General features: G+C 38.9%; 2 protein-coding genes across 2 annotated transcripts in view; one reads left to right on the top strand and one right to left on the bottom strand.

Annotated features, from left to right (window-relative positions):
- The window catches only part of gxylt2 (glucoside xylosyltransferase 2), a 30,087-nt gene extending 15,627 nt beyond the window's left edge, over positions 1 to 14,460 (bottom strand). The window contains exon 1 of the mRNA XM_053499248.1: positions 14,074 to 14,460. Coding sequence (XP_053355223.1) covers positions 14,074 to 14,318 — 245 coding nt within the window. The 5' untranslated portion in view covers positions 14,319 to 14,460. The remainder of the gene's footprint in view (positions 1 to 14,073) is intronic.
- Positions 14,461 to 14,744: 284 nt separating this feature from the next.
- The window catches only part of shq1 (SHQ1, H/ACA ribonucleoprotein assembly factor), a 73,816-nt gene continuing 68,769 nt past the window's right edge, over positions 14,745 to 19,791 (top strand). The window contains exon 1 of the mRNA XM_053497806.1: positions 14,745 to 14,823. The gene's annotated coding sequence lies outside the window, so the exon portion shown is untranslated. The remainder of the gene's footprint in view (positions 14,824 to 19,791) is intronic.

Here is a 19,791-nt window from a genome sequence, read left to right as displayed (position 1 = left end):
ACCCACACTGGAGGTAGCTATAAATCTGTTTCTCCACACAATATAATGTTTTATTTAACCAATTTGACTGGGAATATAGGCTGATTTACATTATATACATTTATATAATGGTAACTACACACACAATTTCATCAGGTTTCATATCTTTGATACTCAGATTACCAAATTAGCCAATTAGAGTTGGACTTTTGTAGGAACAGATTATCCAGTATAAACAATACTATATATCTATGCCTTTACATGCTTGGATCTAATGTTGAACAGAGAGCTTACATTTCTGTTTTTCAGCATGCAGATGTTGCAGATCGATTTGCTTTTTCTTCTCAGAAGGAAGACCGAACTATTCCTATTCTTATAACTATTCTTTACTATATTCCTTACTATTGTTTGCACATGTGAACAACATACTAATAGTCACCTGAATTTACTTTGTGAACAAGTTTAGACATTCACATGGGTAAATTCCCTTGGTCTATTTTTCCACTGGGTGCTCAAACTGACCAGTCAGATTACTGCCACTTATGACACTTTAGACTGTTCTCCAGCTCAATGCTCAGTGAAGCACAGGATTAACTAAGTAAACTGCTTCACTCTACGCCATTGTGATTTTCTCGCTACAGCAGAGTCTGAACAGCAAGTTCAGTCTTCGGGGAACAAGTGCATTTCTACAGAGACAGATGTTAGCCTTTTGCTTATCTTCATATCTTTGAAACTGTAAGGGCTAGAGCTTTGTTTTTGTTCACTGTGAATAACAATGATTTGAGTGACCCATGTGTGAAATTTGTTCTTCTGTTAAAACTTTTGGCGTAGTGCCGAATTTAAATACATTTGACGACAACAACAACACTTTTATATTTCTTATCAGAGATGGAGGAAAATATAGATTCAGTGGGAGTGTGGGAGTCCACGTATCGGCACACACCGACAGATTTCCTAGGTCCCAGGCACTATGACATCAGCATGATGAGGTCATCGCTATTGCATCATCGCCATGATAATGCTGATGTCTGAAAGTGCTAATGTTACAGCGTGTTTGGGGCCCTTTTGTCTTGCTAAGAATTTTTTTTTTTGTTCTTTAGAATCCGGGGCTTTAAGAGAGTCTTAACATTCTCAGAGTCAAAATATGCTGCCATTAGGGTATACATGTGAAAACCGGGACACATTTAGAGCTGTCCAGTTGCATTCTGAAAGCGTGCATCTCCAAAACCTCATTTCCACTTTTAAACGTGATTCCGGATCAGTTGTGTGAAGATGAATCCCTTGCTTACAACTCCAGCCATTTCCGTATACTTACTGGTTTTTTTTTCCCGGCATCTAGACAGACTGCCCCGTCACCACAGTAACAACAGAAGCACAGGATGGAAAGGTCACAGAAGAGGCATGGGGGGCAGTAGCTCGTTTGCATTTAAAGCTACAGACATTGGAACAGTTTGTTTGGAGCAAAAGTAAAACAGAGGGATTTCCATGCTTGCCAGAACACATGATCTGAAAGGTATTTCAGCTGGAAAATGAACACGGACATTTTAAAAAGGACAGTAATACATCATCTTTAAAGTATAACCTCAACATAGCAAGCTTGCCATGAATACAGCAAGCTTTATGATTTTCTGACTCAGATGTAATATCCCATAGCCACATTAAAGTAGAGGGATGCAAGGATTAATGGATGGATGTTTATTGATCCAGAACTGCACACATTTCTACACTCTGCATGACAGAAATGTTAGATAGAAGTTTAATAAACTCTTAGTGTCCTGTAACATTCACATTATTCAGTCACTAACTGCATTACCATGCCTCCAAGTTTTGATAGATCTGCCCATTCCAAGCCAGATGGGCGTCTAGAACAACTCGCAAAATAATTTATTTTATTCTTTTTATACTTTATAAAAAAAAAAATCATCTTTTAGTGTAAAAATAGTCATTTTTTACACTATATGGACAAATGTATTTGCATTTTGGACAATGCTATGCTTCCAACTTTGTGGTAACAATCCACTTTGTGGCATTCCAACATGACTGCGCCCCAGTGCACAAAGCAAGGACTATAAAGGCATGGTTCGATGAGTTTGGTGTGGAAGAACTTGACTGGCCTGCACAGAGCCTTGATTCAACCCTATTGACACCTTTTGGATGAACTGAAACGGAGACTGTGAGCGAAGCCTTCTTGTCCAACATTAGCGACTGACCAACAGAATGAATAAGCACAAATTCCCACAAAAACACTCCAAAATCTTGTGCACAGCCTTTTAAGAAAAGTGGAAGCTGTTATATCTGCAAACGGGGGACCGACTCCATATTGAAGAATAAGTACAGTGGGACCTCGGATTACAAGCATAATTCGTTCCAGGAGCAGACTCGTATTCCAAAACACTCGTAAATCAAAGCTCATTTTCCCATAAGAAAATGTACTGCTGGGCATGCCGGTTGTGTGTGAGTAAAGCAACCCCTCTCTGTTTCTCACACACACACACACACACACACACACACACACAAATATATTAAAGACGGCGCGGTGTCAAATTACGTACACGCATAACACACACAGATGTTGATTATACCAGTAAGAGACAAACACTAAGACCCAGCAGGGGAGATGATTAGCCGCAGCGCAAGAGAGAGAAAAAACGTTGGCTCAGTTGTGATCACATGACGCTCGGTGTCAAATCAAGAAGCGCTTGCATGATACATGATACTCTGTGCTCGTAAACCAAGACAATGCTCGTTTTCCAAGTCAAAATTTATTTTAAAAAATCGTTGCTCGTCTTGCGGAACACTCGTAAACCGAGTTACTCGTAATCCGAGGTTTCACTGTATTTGGATACAATGTCATTGTTGGTTTGGGGAAATACGATTATCCATATAGTGTATACTTTCATTTGCGATGGTAAAATGTTGCCATTCCTTTATAGTCCTGCAGGAGGCCTGCTCCAAAGTTTCTTTAAAATGGTAATAAAAATCTAAAGAATGTGTCGAATCAGGATATTTTGTAAAATGATACCTACAAAGGATGTGTTCTCCATTAATTCAGGTAGTTTGACCTAATGGAACAGGTAGCACATCATCGCTCAAAAGTGGACTTGATATAAACTTAAAGACCTCTGCACCTTATATTGAACTTCCAGCTTCCTAACACACAGTATGACTGCTATGCTATGAGTCTCTGCTATCTGATATCACCTCAATGACGATGGGTTCCCTGTTGAGTTTGGTTCCTCTCAAGGTTTTCTTCTATAGCTATCTTCGCCAGTTTTTCTTTGCCACTCAGTTTGCTCATCAGGGACAATCTAAAATGATGATTTATACATATTTCCTCACATTTTTCAAGATCATTTCCATAAATGTTTTGATTCTGTAAAGCTGCTGTGTGACAATGACCATTGTTAAAAGCCCTATATAAATAAAATAGAATTAAACTGAAATTAAAAAGTCAAATGAACAAATTTGTTCAAAATTTTATTTAGCATTTCATCCTAAGGCATAATTTGCTGTTTAGAATTATGTCATCCTGACTTAGGCACTGTCGACCCGTTTGGGTTTTGTTAGAAACATGCTATATGCTTGGGCAAGTGATATATATTTATTTCTTAAATAACGAACTGTATAGTCACTGTTTTGGATTTAACTAACGCATATGATTAAAGCTAATGATTGCATACACTGTATAGTACAATCCATTCATAGTCTGGTGTGTAGCCATGTGGATTTACTGTTTCATTATTTGACTATTTTAGCAAAGTATGGGCAGTTTGCCTCTATTTACAAGTTTATATGTTTACATGTTAAATATGGGGGTGAGTCAAAAATGATCCACACTCCGTTATATTAAGAATTCTGTTGGCCGAATTCAGTGCTTTCCGTTCAAGTCTCCCCAGTAACTGCTGTGCATCTGTGAACGTGTTACATCAGTTTATTTGTAACAGCAATGTAAGATCTGCAAACTAAATTTGGACCGATGCTCTATGGAAGGTGAATGTTTCTTAAATAGAATCATTACTGGTCACGAGACATGAGGAAACATTTGAAAAAAATAATAATAATTAAATAAATTCTAAAGCCGGATAACTTTACTCACCCGTGTACAAAGAAATGTCACACTATTTTTTCTCACTTCTAAAACACTAAAATCAAGTTCAGATGCTCCTCAGATGCCAGTTTTATTCACTTGCTTACACACATTTGTCATGTAGTTCAAATTATCTAAACGATTTAATGGGGTTTTCTTACTCAAGACATCATGCAAATGGGAAATGATACACTAAGAATGAGAGACACTATATTAGCTGGCCCACTTCAAAGAAGAGAAGTTTCATCAAATGCAAAGGAACTCTATAAACTATGTACAGAGTTCAACTGAAATCCCCCTCAACAGTGTGACAACAGCTTTGCCAACATGTGTGGTACTTCCCCATATTATTTTTGAGCTTCTTTACTTCCTTTATTCCGGACTCTAAATACACGAGGTAGTTAAACACATCATCATATATTTATGCTGCTCCGATATGCTGACATTTAAATATATTCGCCCTAACAAAATGAACAGAAATGCATTTGCAGCTTTGAAAATTAGGACTTTTTTTTTTTGCCCAGTAGACATGCAGGATTAGTAGGCTGTTAACACTATAAAACACTAGCACTGCTTCTTGCTTTACTCATTCAGTCTAATTTCACTGTGACTTTTGTTCACCTTGAAGGTTCCTCTCTTTTTTTCCTCGTTTTCACACTTTATTCTACTGAAGCTCAAACAGTGCTATGGGGGAGGAAATGGGTGTGCACTTTGACATGCAAGCCAAAAAAAACTGCAGACTTTTTGCTTCTCGTCAATTGTTAACGTTGCAGTGTGACAGATTGTTAGATCTATCTGTATCGAGTAGATACCCAAAGCAGACCATCATTTGACATACATTATGTCACCATGAGGATTCAAGATCACTTTATCTTCCAAGAACATCCATGTGTACGTTTTAAACATGCAACTCCTAGATAGACAGACAGACAGACATGTATTAACTGCCTGGCCGAAAAAAACAAAAAAGCCAATTCATAATGGTCAAACTATTGCGCTGCATCAAGTAAAGAAAACAATGAGAGAATTTGAAATGACTGGAACTGGTTAAAGAGCAATTTAACAAATGGTTTAAGCCTGGGAGGATAGTGCTGAACCGGCAACTTTGCGAAAGAAATGTGGTTGGAAAAATAAAATCATGAATGAGGCTTACTTAAATACTTGAAGTCGAGTGGTTAAAAATCACCAACTAAACCTCAGCTATGTGCAATAGTGAAACTAAGAGCGTTTTCATACACACACAATGTGATAAAAACTCAAAGAATTGGGACTAAACAGCTAGCCATAAGGAAACCACTTGTTAATGAGACTAATCAGAAAAAAGTGCTTTAATTTGTTAAGGAACCTAATGTGATTTGGATTTTAACAATGGAAAAGGGTTCATGTGGTCCGATGAGTTCAGATTGACCATGTTCCAGAGTGATGGGTGCATCTGGGTTATAAGGAAAGCACATGAAGTGATATACCCATCATGCATTGTGCCCACTGTACAAGTGATCTGAGGTTGCTCCATAAAACACATTTCAACGTTGCACCACCAGCCTGACCAAAAACAAACAAACAAACAAACAAAAAAAACCCCATATGGCCATATAGTGTATATTACTACACATATTAAGATGCTCAAATGTATTTTTGACTGCCTCCCTAAAGACCAACAAGAACATGCTCGCTAAACTTCTTCATACGAGATAAGAGAACTCCACAGCACATAATTGAAATATTTTCCGAAAACTTTCTGCCTTGGTATCGAGAGTACCAATGGGACACGCTTCATCACCAAGCCGGGATAAAGACTCCATCTACATAAGAGTCGTCTCTCGTAGGGTTTCATGTCCTCATTTATTTTCCATAGTCTGCTTAAGTGCACACAATTAAGCTCATTTTTTTAGCTTTAGTTAATTGGGCCGCTGGGTAAACATAACATGGCCTATCTAATGAATTAACGATTTGTCTACCCGCTGCTCCGTTTTACCCATGAGGCCTTTACTTTCTCTCAGCAGTCAATAAACGGAGCAGATTTCATTTGAAAATGATGCCTGGAGGAGTGCATGCTGAAGACATTGCTGCTCAGCGTTTAAACCAGATCACTCGCTCGCCACACAATAAAGCCGCCACGACGATTGCAAAGGCTTCTTATTCGCTGGCTTCGCTCAAGAGGAACATTCTCAGAAAACATGGTATTATTGCAGTCAGTTCCAAGAAGCTAAATTCAGCCTTTCTGTGGTCACTCAGTTAAACACACAGAAAAATGACAAATTAGATTTCCTTTCTGTTATAAGCTAAACAACTGAGGACAAAATAAAGGGAATACTCTGTACTCTCATCAAGGACTTGCCAGCACAAAGCTGTAAGCTTTCACTGGGCTGACTGCGAAAATATTTGCAGCCCCATTCGGCACATCTGGAAACATTTAACACGATGTTATTTGGGAAGAGGAGGACCAGAAGTCATTTTTATATGGCGTGTGCGTACAGCAGGTAATAATCAGGTAATGCCTTGCTATAACGAGACACAGTAGAAAAAAATTCCAAAGACTTTTAAAAATGATTTCAACAAAGGAAGTAATGTGCAGGAAGTGCCTCAGACGATGGAGCAGCCCTGAGCAGAAAAGACAGGAAAAATAAACGTGCGTCTTCCAATCAGAGAAAATCCTCTCTCTGAACTCAGGAGTCCAGCCAGCATTTGTCAGCAGGCTTTTTCCACAGCAAATCGATCGCCGGCCAACTGAATTAACACTCCCCCATACACACACACACACAAAATGATCCCTGCCTGCCAAAGGCTGATTTTTCTTGCCATTCTTGGCTGTAAATGAACTGCGAAAGCCAGTGAGTAAAAGCAGAAAAGTTGAGATTTGCTTTGCTTTCATAAGGATAGGATTTGGAGTGAGCAGAATTACAACTCGTTCAGATGCTTAGGGCGAGTACAGGGAAAATATAGAATAGTACAGACAGACTGCGAGACAGGGAGCAAGAGTGAGAGAGAGAGAGAGAGAGAGAGAGAGAGGGAGAGAGAGAGAGAGATGATTAGAGAGATGACATGTCTATGACTCTATGTAATGTTCCTGCCACGAACCGGCACATTGGCCTCCTGGGACACGACGGCAAAAAACATTTGTTTAAAAAGGCTTCTTTAGGAACTGTGGAAATGTTTCCCTGATGCTAGACAACACTCACAACAGTACAAAAAACCTGATGGTGCAACTGCGCTTCACCAGTAAAACTTTAATCATGTGACTAAGTCATGCAGACGCACACAAACCAACTTGAAAAGGAGGCAGAATACAAGCCGAGCCTCTAGCTATAAAAAAAAAAAAAAAAAAACAGGATTCCTTCACAAATAAAAGAAAAAAAAAGGTCAAGACAGATGAAGGAAGAGAAAAACACATGGGAGTGATACAGAAAAATACCATACGACTCGATGAGGTTTTTAGTGGCGCACAAAACGTTTTCTTACCGCACTTTCAGAATTATTACTTTAATCATTCTGGTTTATTTGCTCTACCGTCACGGCAACATGAAAAAAAAAAAAAGGGTGTTTTTTTTGTATTATCTGCCTATACAAATCACATGAAGGTGATAAACATGCCAGGGTTTCATTCAGATAGATCTTAACCCTGCACACTTATGAAGGCGGAGGAGCGTTCTGAATAAATCTCTTTTTCCTTTTATTCTGTAAATATCAGCACTGTACCGAAAGTAGGGATGCACCGAAATTTCGGCCGCCGAAAATTTTCGGCCGAAATAGCATTATCGGTTTCGGCCGAAACATAAGAAAGCGCCGAAAATAAAAGCCGAAATTGTCGCCACGCCTCTCCCATCCTCCCGTCTCGTTCGCGCTGTCATTACGCATCAAACACGGAGTATGTCGGCGGTTTGGAAGCACTTGGAAGCAAGTTTTGTTATTGTTAAACAGCCTTATTACTGTTATTTATTATCAATAAAAGTTTGATTGCTTAATTAATTTGTAGTTTTTTTAATACAAACAAAAAGAAAAAATATTTTAAACATGTTTTTTAATGAAGCCATTTTCGGTTTCGGTATCGGTTTTCGGCCAAGTGCATCCAAAAATTTCGGTTTCGTTTTCGGCCCAGAATTTTCATTTCGGTGCATCCCTAACCGAAAGTAATGCAAAAGTTGGGAAACGTTTTTAAATACCAAATTGCCCTTTGAACAGAAGGATGAAGACGTTTAAAGAAAAGGGAAACCAGCACTGAAGACCAACCATGCAGCCTAAGACCAACGACTATGATTTTTAGGATTCGAGAGTTTGGTTTATTTAAAGACTCATATCAAAAGTCTTTAAATAAATGAGGGACAAATTAACGAAATCAGACGTTAAGCAAGGGTGGTGTTATAAACACCTCATAACACCCCAGATAATACTGTGATAATATGTTCGTTAGATCACACCACTGTTGAATTCTCACATCTGATTGATGAGAATTAATGTTCTAGAACTGCAGCACCAAAAAAAAAAAAGACAGTTTATAACTAATCGTTTAATGCACAGCAGTTTTGATGGGATCTATTATTTCGAATTATTTATAACTGCTTTTATTTAGTATAACTGCACTGGGAGGTTTCACATTCACTCCACTTGTCATTCTGTCACTAATGTAATATCTAGTTTCAGTGTGACTGTGGCTTGAATGCAATATACAGTATGTAGTGAGTACACAGCGATGGTGGGACCAGTGGACATGGTAAACAATACATGTGCATTTCATCAATATTCCCACTGTTAAGGAAGAAGTATTTTACTGCGAGTGACTTTGACAAGAATGCACAAATCACTGTGAGCTACTATAGCTACTGAGCTAGGCGATTAAGGCTAGGCTAGTGCTTATTTTGCGATTTTGAAGCTCAGCTGTGGAAGCTCTGGTCGTCATCATCTTGACAGGAGCTGACTCCACCTAAACACTGGTTAATCCTTACATGGGCAAATGGGCTAAACAAAGGGAGCCTGGCTGTTGATTGGAACATGGCTACTTATTTCAGTTACCACAAACTAGCTAGCGTAGCTAAAATGCTAGCAGGGGGACAGGGGTTGAGATTGAGTTTAATTACTTTGCGTTCATCCCGTTTATATGGTCCTGTGTCCACTAGTACAATTCTTGTTGCAAATTTAACAGCAACATTAAATTATATCCAGTTGGCTGGTTAGCTAAAGTAATGCATAGCAAACAGCTAGCAGTCTGACACCTGCAATGCAGCCGTCACTCAAAACATTGTAACAGAAACCTACCACACAGGATGCAGTGTCGCCTGCCAATGTGTTAAGAGTTTAGTTTTTTATTACTTCAAATGCAAACAAATACATTTAAAAACGCATTTTAAAACTTTTTATGGAATGTGTGGAATCCATCTCTACTAATTCTGCAGAATTTTATAACTTAATATTATTTTCACTGATGAGTTGATAAAAATCCACCCACTTACTGTTGTCACGAATGCGACATTTAGCTATGGAGACTCAAAACCCTTTTCTGAAGCATGTTTGTTTTTGTTGTAAAATTGTCCATTTTAATATGTGAACCTATGGGGATTGACTCACATTTGGAGCAAGTAGTGGCATTTAATGATTTGCACATTTTAGCACTTCTTGTTCAGAACCGGAGGTTGCCCCTTGGGCACTATCCAGTGTCTCCCATACACTGATTTATTTGTGGTTAGCCGCCACACTATCAATATCAAGTGTTTTGTCAATCTAACCACTACATGCAATACGAAACTTAATGCTTAATACATTTTTAACCGAGTAAATTCTTAACAAAATTAATTGTTAATCTTTAACATCTCAAAAAGCAATATCGAACTCGCCACTATGCAGATATACTGAGTATAGGCATAGCTAAATCAGAGCCATATCAATATTCACTATTACCAGCTTCCTGCTCACATGATACAGCATAATTCTAATGCAGTTACTATAGTAACAGCTGGGATGGGGTTTCCGGTAGCAGACGATCCACATACATTAATCTTTAAAAATTTCATTGCTCACATGCTGAACAAGTATCTTCTTGCAGATGTTGCACAATGTTAAATGGAATTACAAGCTGATAAACTTATTTGCATTTGCTAAAAATAATTAACCACCTCCCTGTTTATTGATTATTTTCCTATAGCATTGCATAGTTGCCCCCGCCCCCCCCACAACCTTTCAAGCAATTCTTCTAGTTTAAACACCAACTTTCAAAAAGCTAGACAATATGCTTTTACAAGCTCTACCCTTACCCTGAGATTTCTTTTTAATACACACATGAGTTATAAACAGAATATATAGGTTACAATTTTTGCTGAATCTTTAAAGTTGTAAAATATTAAAACTATTGTAATTACTGGCACATATTTCTGAACAAACTTATATATTATAATACATATTGTGGTTTAGTAAAGCTCCTTCAAATGCAATATGATATTTTTTGTCATATCGCCCCATATCACATGCAGTAAGAACAGCAACAACAAGAAGTAATGCTTGCGTGGAGGAAATGTATACAGACTGCACATGTGCAGCGACAGCACAGCTTCATTACTCCATCATGAACTCTGTGACTCACTGGGAGGAATATCAGCCAAAAGAACAGAGAAGAGTCCTGCCTCATGAAAGGATTAAGCCAGATCTCCAATTTCATTTAACTTAATCCAGGGGGAACGTTCGTAGCTCTTTCCTGAGCCGACGCACTCTCGTCTTCTCTCACGAGGACGAGGCTGATAAGAATTCAAGGCCTTTGGTAGAGTCCTCTGTTGTGGTGTAAGGCAAAATTCCTATAAAGACTCATTCCTGAACCACATAAAAGAATTTTTTGAAACGACGCTTTATCATTTATTCCAGACGTTTACTATTCAGTCAATTAAATTTTACTAACGCAGAGGGCCTAGAAATGAATAATAGTGAATAATAAAGTAAAACATGACAAGAACATCAAACTGAGGTGGAAATAAAGTAGCAGTATTAAAAGTTGTAAAGTATTTACTGTATAAAAGTCTTTGGATCAAATTATTATATGTAAAATGGCAAGTTAAGCACAATCTAAAAACCTTGAAGGTTTCATATACTCTATTACTATTCCTTTAATAGGTCTCAAAAATCTTTCAAAGTGTCTGTTAATACTCTGGCTAAAATAACCCTCCTTCAAATATGGCATTTCAGTGTCTATTTAAATGAGCTCCCATTAAACCACGCCCCTCCACACAGCCGCAGGGCGGGGCAATAAGCAAAGGGAGGAGCTTTTCTCATTAGAGGTCACAAGAGGGGGCAATCTAATTAGCTTGTTTAAACCCTCGCCAATACAAACAAGACAAAAAGTAGGGAGTGTATTTTCCTGCATCCTCATCTGAATATCTAACGTGATTTCTTCAAATAGTTTTAAAGAAATATATATATTTTTTTATTTACTGAAGAACCCTCCCACCATGTCTTTAAAATGAAGAATTCCTTTAGAAAGCTATCCAGGGACTATCTAAAAAACCCTAGCATGCATTACCACATTTCAGATTAATCCTTCACATAAATTATTTATGCAGTTCATCCATTTACACTTACACTAAATCTTCTCTCGAATACTTGAATGTCAAGCAGCAATGTGCATCAGTTCCCACTCACTAGCTGCTCACTCGTCGTCCTCGTCATTCAATGGTGTTCAAAAACACATTTCCCAAAGTGAGATGCACACACTGTTTTTTTTTTTTCGGTCAAGAATTTGTGACACCACTTCAAGCACTTTAAAAACAGCCTGGCTTGTTAGCACACACACATAAATGCACTCTTTACCTCTCACTAACACTCGACAGTAGATCAGGGGAAATGATGCGATGCCTCATCAGGGACTTGTTTGTGAGTCGCAGCCTGGTAAGGCAGGAAGTCTGTCCGAGGGAGGATGAGCGCAAAACGGAAAAAAACAACGACTGTAAGCAGCGATCATAGCTAAATCAAACAGGTCATTTATTTTACCCTTAATGGTATTTTCCACATAGCACTTCCTTGTTCTCCTCACGTGTAAAGGATTTACTCAAAGCGACAGTTTCCAGTGGTGACTAAAGCCTGCCCGTGTGTTTCTTTAATAGATGTGCTCTGCGTCTATGTGTGAGAAAACAATGAGGAAGGTCAAAATTCACCCAAACAATACCTGTTAAAACTATTCCTGTTTGTGATTCGTACAGCAAGATGTTAATTTAGCCTTATCGTATCAAGGACCCGTGCGCATGAACGCTCCGCATCTGAGGAAAAAAACAATGCCATTGATTCATCCACATTTAATTCAGTAAGGCTCACAATCGCTCCTTTCTGCATCCCCCTGAATGAAAGCAGCGGCTGCCTGAGTGGATAACGCCGTTCCAAATCAAAACCGCTCACAAGGGAGCATGCTCGCTCAATTAGACGGAACAAGCTGATCATTGATTTTGGCCTTTCCCTGCTTAGCTCACGGGAGTCCTTCGGAAATGAGTCGGTTCTTTCCAAGGTGACCGCGGGTCAATCCTGATCACAATAATCATCTGATAAATAGACCAGACAATATGCTTGCATGAACCGTCTTGCGACCCAAGAACAGATCTGACATTATTAAGATAAATTAAAATGTCTTTTTAATTATAGAGCAACCATCATAGACCTTAAACATTACACAGTGTGGACCTTCAAATACGGTCATGGTAAATACGGTATAAAATGCTATAATTGAAATGCTTTTAGATACACAAACAGGCCTTGATTTATTTTGAAAAGCCAGCCTTAAAACAAGAACCTATCTGGACACAGGACACGCTCGACAATTAGAAAAGGTATCGCTTTGATGTCAGCAATAGATTACTATTTTTTGGCAGTTTCTGAGAGTGTAGTGGTGCACCTCACAGCTCCAAAGCCCCGGTATGAAACTGAGCTCGGGTTACCGCTGTGTGTGGAGTGTTGCATGGCCTCTCTTGGGTTTTTATGAGTTTCTTCATCCCACCTCCCAAAAACATACAAGATGAATTAACTGCACCTACACAACCAGTCAAAGGTTTGGACACACCATCTAATTCCATTTTTATTTAATTCTACATTGTAAAACAATGCTGAATGCATTTAAAATAGGAACAGTTGGTATTGAGACGTGTCTGCTACTTATAATCTGTAAAGCCTTTATACCAGCTCTAATCTAATGTGTAGGTGATGTTAATTGGTGGCTGTTGAGGCTGGTCACCCTGAATAAACAACTTCTATTCCAACTATTTGAACTATTTCAGAACAGCAATGTACCATCCTGTCTTAAAATAACAACTGACTGTTGTTGTTAATGCCATATTTGTCGTCATTTAATAATCAATAAGATCCAGTAATGTTCTAGAATGTTGAACCACTAAAATATGAAGTAATAAAACATAGAATTAGAATGTGCGTCTAATACTTTGAATGTGTAAGTGAGTGCGTGTGAGTGCAATCAATTGGTGTCCAGAGTTCTAAGGTGTGATCCCACTTCACACCCAGGTCTCCAGATCCACTTGGATAGATCTCTGAATGGATGCATGCACAGATCCTGAGGATTGTTACACCATATTATATGGCAGGGCACAAAGTTTTCCCCCAATCCTCTTGAATGTACAAACGCTTGAACCAGAAAGCAAAGGCTGAAATATTTGACAGGCACATCTGCTTTTCTCTTTGTATTGATTCTAACTGCTGGATGATCAGTGCAGAGAGCGAACGTTGGTTAGGTGCACACAGGGCTCAGAGATGTCCTTGAATGCAGCTGGTCTCTAGGAAATGTTAAAGAAGATGAATCCTAGCCAATCCAGACTGAACACACAAATACCTTATGAGTCTTATTGGACTGATCAGTAAGAGTGCAACTGTTCACTCAGATGATATGATGCAAGAGAAATCTGCACTCACACTTTTATATATATATATATATATATATATATATATATAAACTTAGCATTTTTTGCAACTCCACAGCCATGCAGAAGAAGAAGAAGAAGCAGACGTATGAAATGAATAATGATGATAGTAGATCCTACCTAAGCTTAGAGATCGCGCCGTCTCCTTTGTAGCTTTCTTTCCGATTTGGCTGGATCTGCTGTGGAGGCTTCACCACTTTCACGGAAACTACTTTGCCAAGTCCAGAGGCAGAGGGGACGCTGGGAAGTTTGTGGTGCTCCCTGTGCGGCGGGGGCTCGTCCGCGCTGTTCCCCCCGAAAAAGTACACAAGTAAGAAAACTCCGAAGCACAGCGCGAGCGCCACGATCTTGCAATGAGTCCTCATGCTGGAAAAGTTTTCCGTGCGCTCGGCCACGCATCGAAAGAACCCGTTTAAACGTCCAAACGGAGCATCAGGACGGATTCCGACAGCGCTGCCACGCTCGCTTCGCTCACATTGTGAAGAAGAGCCAAGTCTAAGAGCTGAGCTTAGCGCGTCCACAAACTCACTCTGCCGAGGGAGGCGGGGCATCGCCGCTTTTACCGTAAGACAGTAAACAATCCGGGCTTTTAAAAACTAACCGAACGTTTTATTTTTATTTTTTTTACTTAGTTGTCGTGACGAATTATTATGTAGAATTAATCCAACACATATTGTTTGACTTGTATCAATGTACCTCAATGACGCCTGATTTGACGGCTTTTGTGTCCGAATTCCTTTGGTGATCTTTTTGCGAATGCGTTTCTATTTCCGTTGTTACGGTATCCGCATTGACGCTGCGTGAAGCAGGAACTGGGCCATGTGTTCGTGTTATTTTCCACACTTCAGAGTGTTTTCGCGTGATATTAAGGTATGTCTTGTTTCACCAAATTGCCGTCACGTACGCGGCATTTTTATCACTTGTTAATTTTAAATGCGACCAGATTTACATCAGTCAAACGCTGATGCTAAAAATAAACCGCAAGGCATGATTGCTAGCTAACCCAGTAATAAAGTTTTTCCATGTGTAAATCTCAACCTACTTATACACTTTGCTGTGTGACATAAAATGTGCATGATGTGTCCTATCAAGGCATTTACCTCTAGCTAGCAATCCAGGATAGATTGGGGTTTAGATCTCGCTAACAGTGTATGTTGCTGTATAAACAGGACACCCACACGTGCATGTGAACCCTGGATCATCATTAACGTTAGCCCTGCAGTGCTTTAGCTCCTGTGTTCCCGCCTGATCTGACTGTTCCCCTGCATTCCAGAAGCTTCCTGTAGTAGCTTCACTTTGAAAAACGCTAACGATCAGGGCTGTAACGATACAACCGACTTAGATCCGAACCGATTCCGATGTAGTGGTGTCTCGATACGACGCGTTGCCGATGCAGCAGAAAGAAACATTACCAGAAGTGAATATTTGTCTTTCGCTTCCATTATCGGTTGATTAAAATTTTCAACATAATTAAAGTGCAATAATTTAATTGATGTCAGTGTTTGTGTCACACTTGTAGCGAAACCTCAGGATACGAATTTAATAAGTCAGTTCTTTAGGGCAAAATTTCATATTGTGATACAAATTTCCCCCTAAAAAATAATGTAAATGCACATAATCCATTTCAGTCACCCAAAATTATTACCAATATTATTAATTTCCAATACTATTATCATATTTTTGCATATATAAGCACTAAGAAAAGACATGTAAATTAACTAAAATCTTCATAAATACGGTGTTACCTCGGATTGTGAGTACTGCGTTTTGCGAGTGTTTTGCAAGACAAGCAAAGATTTTTTAATAAATTTTGTCCTGGAGTATCATGTATCATGCATACACTTCTCGTTTTGACGCCAAGCTTCACATAATCACAACTGAGCCAACGTTTTTTCTCTCTCTTGTGCTGCGGAATTGTGGGTAATCGTCTCCCCTGCTCACTCAGTGCGTGGCTCTTACAGGTATAATTAAGATCTGTGCACGTGTGTACTGTTTACCATAACACTGTGACCACGTGTGTGCGCATAAATGTTTTTTTTTGGGGGGGTTTGTTTGTATGCGTATGTGTACAGCGCGCATGTAAAGCAAAAGCAAGTCTCATTAGAGAGGTTAAGAATCCATTTTCTCTCTCTGTATGAGCCTGCCTTTATGTGCATGCGTGTCATTGAACACATGCCCCTTCACACACACACCCCTCCTACTCTCGCCTTCACACACACACACTCTTTTTCTCTCTCTAATGGAAACACTGCTCTGTCACGATTCTTTTCAAAGGTAAAGTGCAGGTCAATTTTTTTATTATTACTTTACAGCAGTGATTCAGTTAGTATGCGCTCACACGAGTGTCATTAACGATGTTCCTTGTTAATTTTTCCGATAAAACAGTCTTTCCGTTAATGTGTGTGTGTGAAACTTAAATAAGACAGGAGGTGGGGTTACCCTGTAAGATGAGAAGGGGGGGGGGGGTCTAAATCCTACTGTCCTTTTAATTTAGCTTCACACACATACACAGACACACACACACAGCGCCTGTGCGCATTATCTGTTGGGATTTATTTTTACTTTTTTAAAGGAAAAGTGCAGGTTAATGTGTTTTATTTTTATTTTGTGTTAATTATTTTTATGTATTTATTTATTTTTTTGACTATGGATCTAATAATTTAAGTTTACATAACTTCTTATTGAGAAATTTGCTTTTATTTACAAGTGTTTTGAAATACGAGCCTGCTTCCGGAATGAATTATGCTTGTAAACCAAGGTTCCATTGTAAAAGGTTTTGTCTGTACATTGCTTAAAATGGGCTCTTTTAATGATATCTTTACGTTCCATACATTGGAGGACCTGAAACCAGTCTCAGAAAAATTTCTGTCTGTCTGGATGTCTATCCAGCCAGATTTCGTCACAGCATCACACAAAAATGTCTGACTGAATTTAATGAACCTTTAATAAAACCATCCTTAGGGATTTGCTTGAAGTTAACTGTTAAACTGTTAAAGTAGATTGTTAAATTAATAAGGTTTAATAACCTACTTTAAAATTAGCTGCTATGAGGCTACAGGGAGCAGAGGTAAAGAAGGTGCAAGACTTTAAGTACTTAGGGTCAGCGAAGAGTGTGGAAAGGAGGTGACGAGGCGTTTCCAGGTGGGTTGAAACGGGTGGAGAAAAGTGTCAAGTGTGATAAAAAACTATCAGCGAAAATAAAAGGAAAATGTTCAAGACAGTGGCGAGACCAGCGATGCTCTACGGCTTAGAGACAGGAGGCAGAGCTGAAGGTAGCAGAGATGAAAATGTTGAGGTTCTCTTTGGGAGTGACAAAGATGAGTTTATCAGAGGGACAACACATGTTAGATGTTTTGGAGATAAAGTCAGAGAGGCCAGATTTGAGGTGGTTTGGACCTGTTTAGAGGAGAGATTGTGTAGAAGGATGGTGAGGTTGGAAGTGCCAGACAGGAGGTCTAGAGAAAGACCAGAGAGGAGACTTATGGATGTAGTGACCGAGGACATGAAGTTAGTTGGTATGAGGAAAGATGATGCAGAGGACAGGGTTAGAGGGAGACAGATGATTTGCTGTGGTGACAGCTGAAAGACAAAGAAGACGTGAATTTTAACACATTTTAGGACAACTTTCTCTTAGCGTAAAAAGGTGTAAGATACTCAACCTTACAAAATGTTATTTATTTGTATTATTAAATCAGACGAACCTTAAAACTATTTCTACACACTTTTTACCCGTCAATGATGCGTGCTAACACTAGTATAAAACAAATAGTCATTAAAACCTCACTTAACCTTAATTTATGATTCCTCCTGGCACCGGCTGTTTTTTCAGTAGGATAAAAATGCTTTACATCCTCATGCAAATTTTATGTGAAATTTCAGTTCTTAAGGTGAAAATTCCTTTGGGAGGCCAGTCGTATGCCGAGATTCCGCAGTACCTGAAAGGTAAAGTACAAGCATCATACCAGAAAATGACTTTTGTAGAAGTTCAAGTCATCTTTCCGAATATTACTTAAGCAAAAGTCTTATAGTATACATATCTGATATTTACTGTACTTGGGTATCAAAAGTAATTTTTGGATATTAAATATACATAATTAATAGAAGTATAATTTAAAAAACATAGAGAGAATTTTGTGGTTCAGGCGTCACTAAATGGCGGACCTCGGTCTGGACCTGGACCACGTCTCCTGGACTCAGTGCTACATTTAACATGAAACTGCAGAAACACAGTGCAAACAATCATACAGGAGACTAATCGCACACCTATACAAAACAACGTATGACCATTAAGCACATCATACTCAAGTCTAGATGATGAACAGAGGATTAATTGCCATTGTGTGTGTGTGCACAGTATTGCCTGGCAGTAATACATAAAGCTTGAATCATACTAATTGTTTTAAAAAAAAAAAAACATATGGACTGAATTTATGGAATAGCACATAGACTTTAGATACAGAGAACATGCACAGCAGTTAGAAATGAAGAAATGTCTAAGTTACATATACTTATAGGTGGACTGAGCTGGCAGATGGCCAAGGCAGAGATGAGTCTCGCTGTTTGGTCCAGATGTGTTCTAATGACGCCACATGTTTTGTACGCTCAGCTCTTGCCCAGATGTACGTAGCGTATGTTTAAGAGTGAAAGCAGTTTTCATCACCACCTTGTGGTCAGCAGCAGTCCTGGTATACCACACCATGAAGTGGCTGAACAGTGAGATGTCACACACTAGTGCAGTAGTAATACACAGGTTCGAAGTGACTCGCTTTCATGACCTGTCTTATGTGTTTTCTGCTTTGAGAAGTCTCAGTGGATGACTTAACAGCCGTGTCTCTGATGTTTGATGGGGATTAGACAGCGCCTACAAGTCTGGAAAAAGAAGCAACAGTGTTAACATGATTTAGCTGTATGATATACTGATATGACGGTGAATAGCACATGCCAAGTAACATAGTCCACCAGTATATTTTATATGCTTTATTCACATTTTTACAAATAAAAACCCCAAAAAAAACATAAATTGTAAATTTGACCAAATTTGACCAAATTTAACAACTTTAAATAAGTTAACAAAAATTGCAGTGCATGGCCAAAAGTATGTGTACACCTAACGCTCACAGTCATGGGTTTTCCACAGAGCTGGAAGTAGGGCATTGAAGTAGGGCCTAGTGTGTGGAAACACACAGATGCCTGAATGTCTTTTTCACTAAGACTTAATCCTGTTCCAGCATGATAATGGCCCTTTGTGCACATAGTTTACTCAAATCAGAGAAGAGCTCAAGGCGCCCGCACAGAGCCCTGACCTGGGGCAGTGGTGGCGCAAATGTTTAAAGCTCTGGGTTCTTAATCTAAAGGTTACGCCCCAGCACCACCAAGTTGCCACTGTTGAGCCCTTGAGCAAGGCCCTAAACCCTATCTGCTCCAGGGGAACCCTATCCTGGCTGATCCTACGCTCTGACCCCAGCTTCCCTACTAGAATATGCAAAAAAATTAATATGAATGAAGGTTATATATACACTACTATAACACTAATCTCCATAAATCCTCCAGCATTGTCCTTTTTTATATTTTTGAGCTCTTGCATGTGATGTCAGACCCGATGTAAAACCAAGCCATTTTGTCAGGAAGAATGTCTGTAGTTTTTCAATGCTGAACAGTTGTTGTGTCTGGAAAATGCTACAACTCGTGAGGTCAAAAACCTGGAAGACTGTTTTATTAGTTTCTGACTGACAAAAAGAAACGAAATTTGTGAAGGTTTTGCATAATCATGAAATAAATATCTGGTAAACTTAAGGATAAGGATATAATTGAGTATCTCATAATATTTTCTAATATCAA

Source organism: Clarias gariepinus, chromosome 6 (assembly GCF_024256425.1).
Source record: "Clarias gariepinus isolate MV-2021 ecotype Netherlands chromosome 6, CGAR_prim_01v2, whole genome shotgun sequence".
Lineage (NCBI taxonomy): Eukaryota > Metazoa > Chordata > Actinopteri > Siluriformes > Clariidae > Clarias > Clarias gariepinus.
This window is presented reverse-complemented; position numbering and strand designations above follow the sequence as displayed.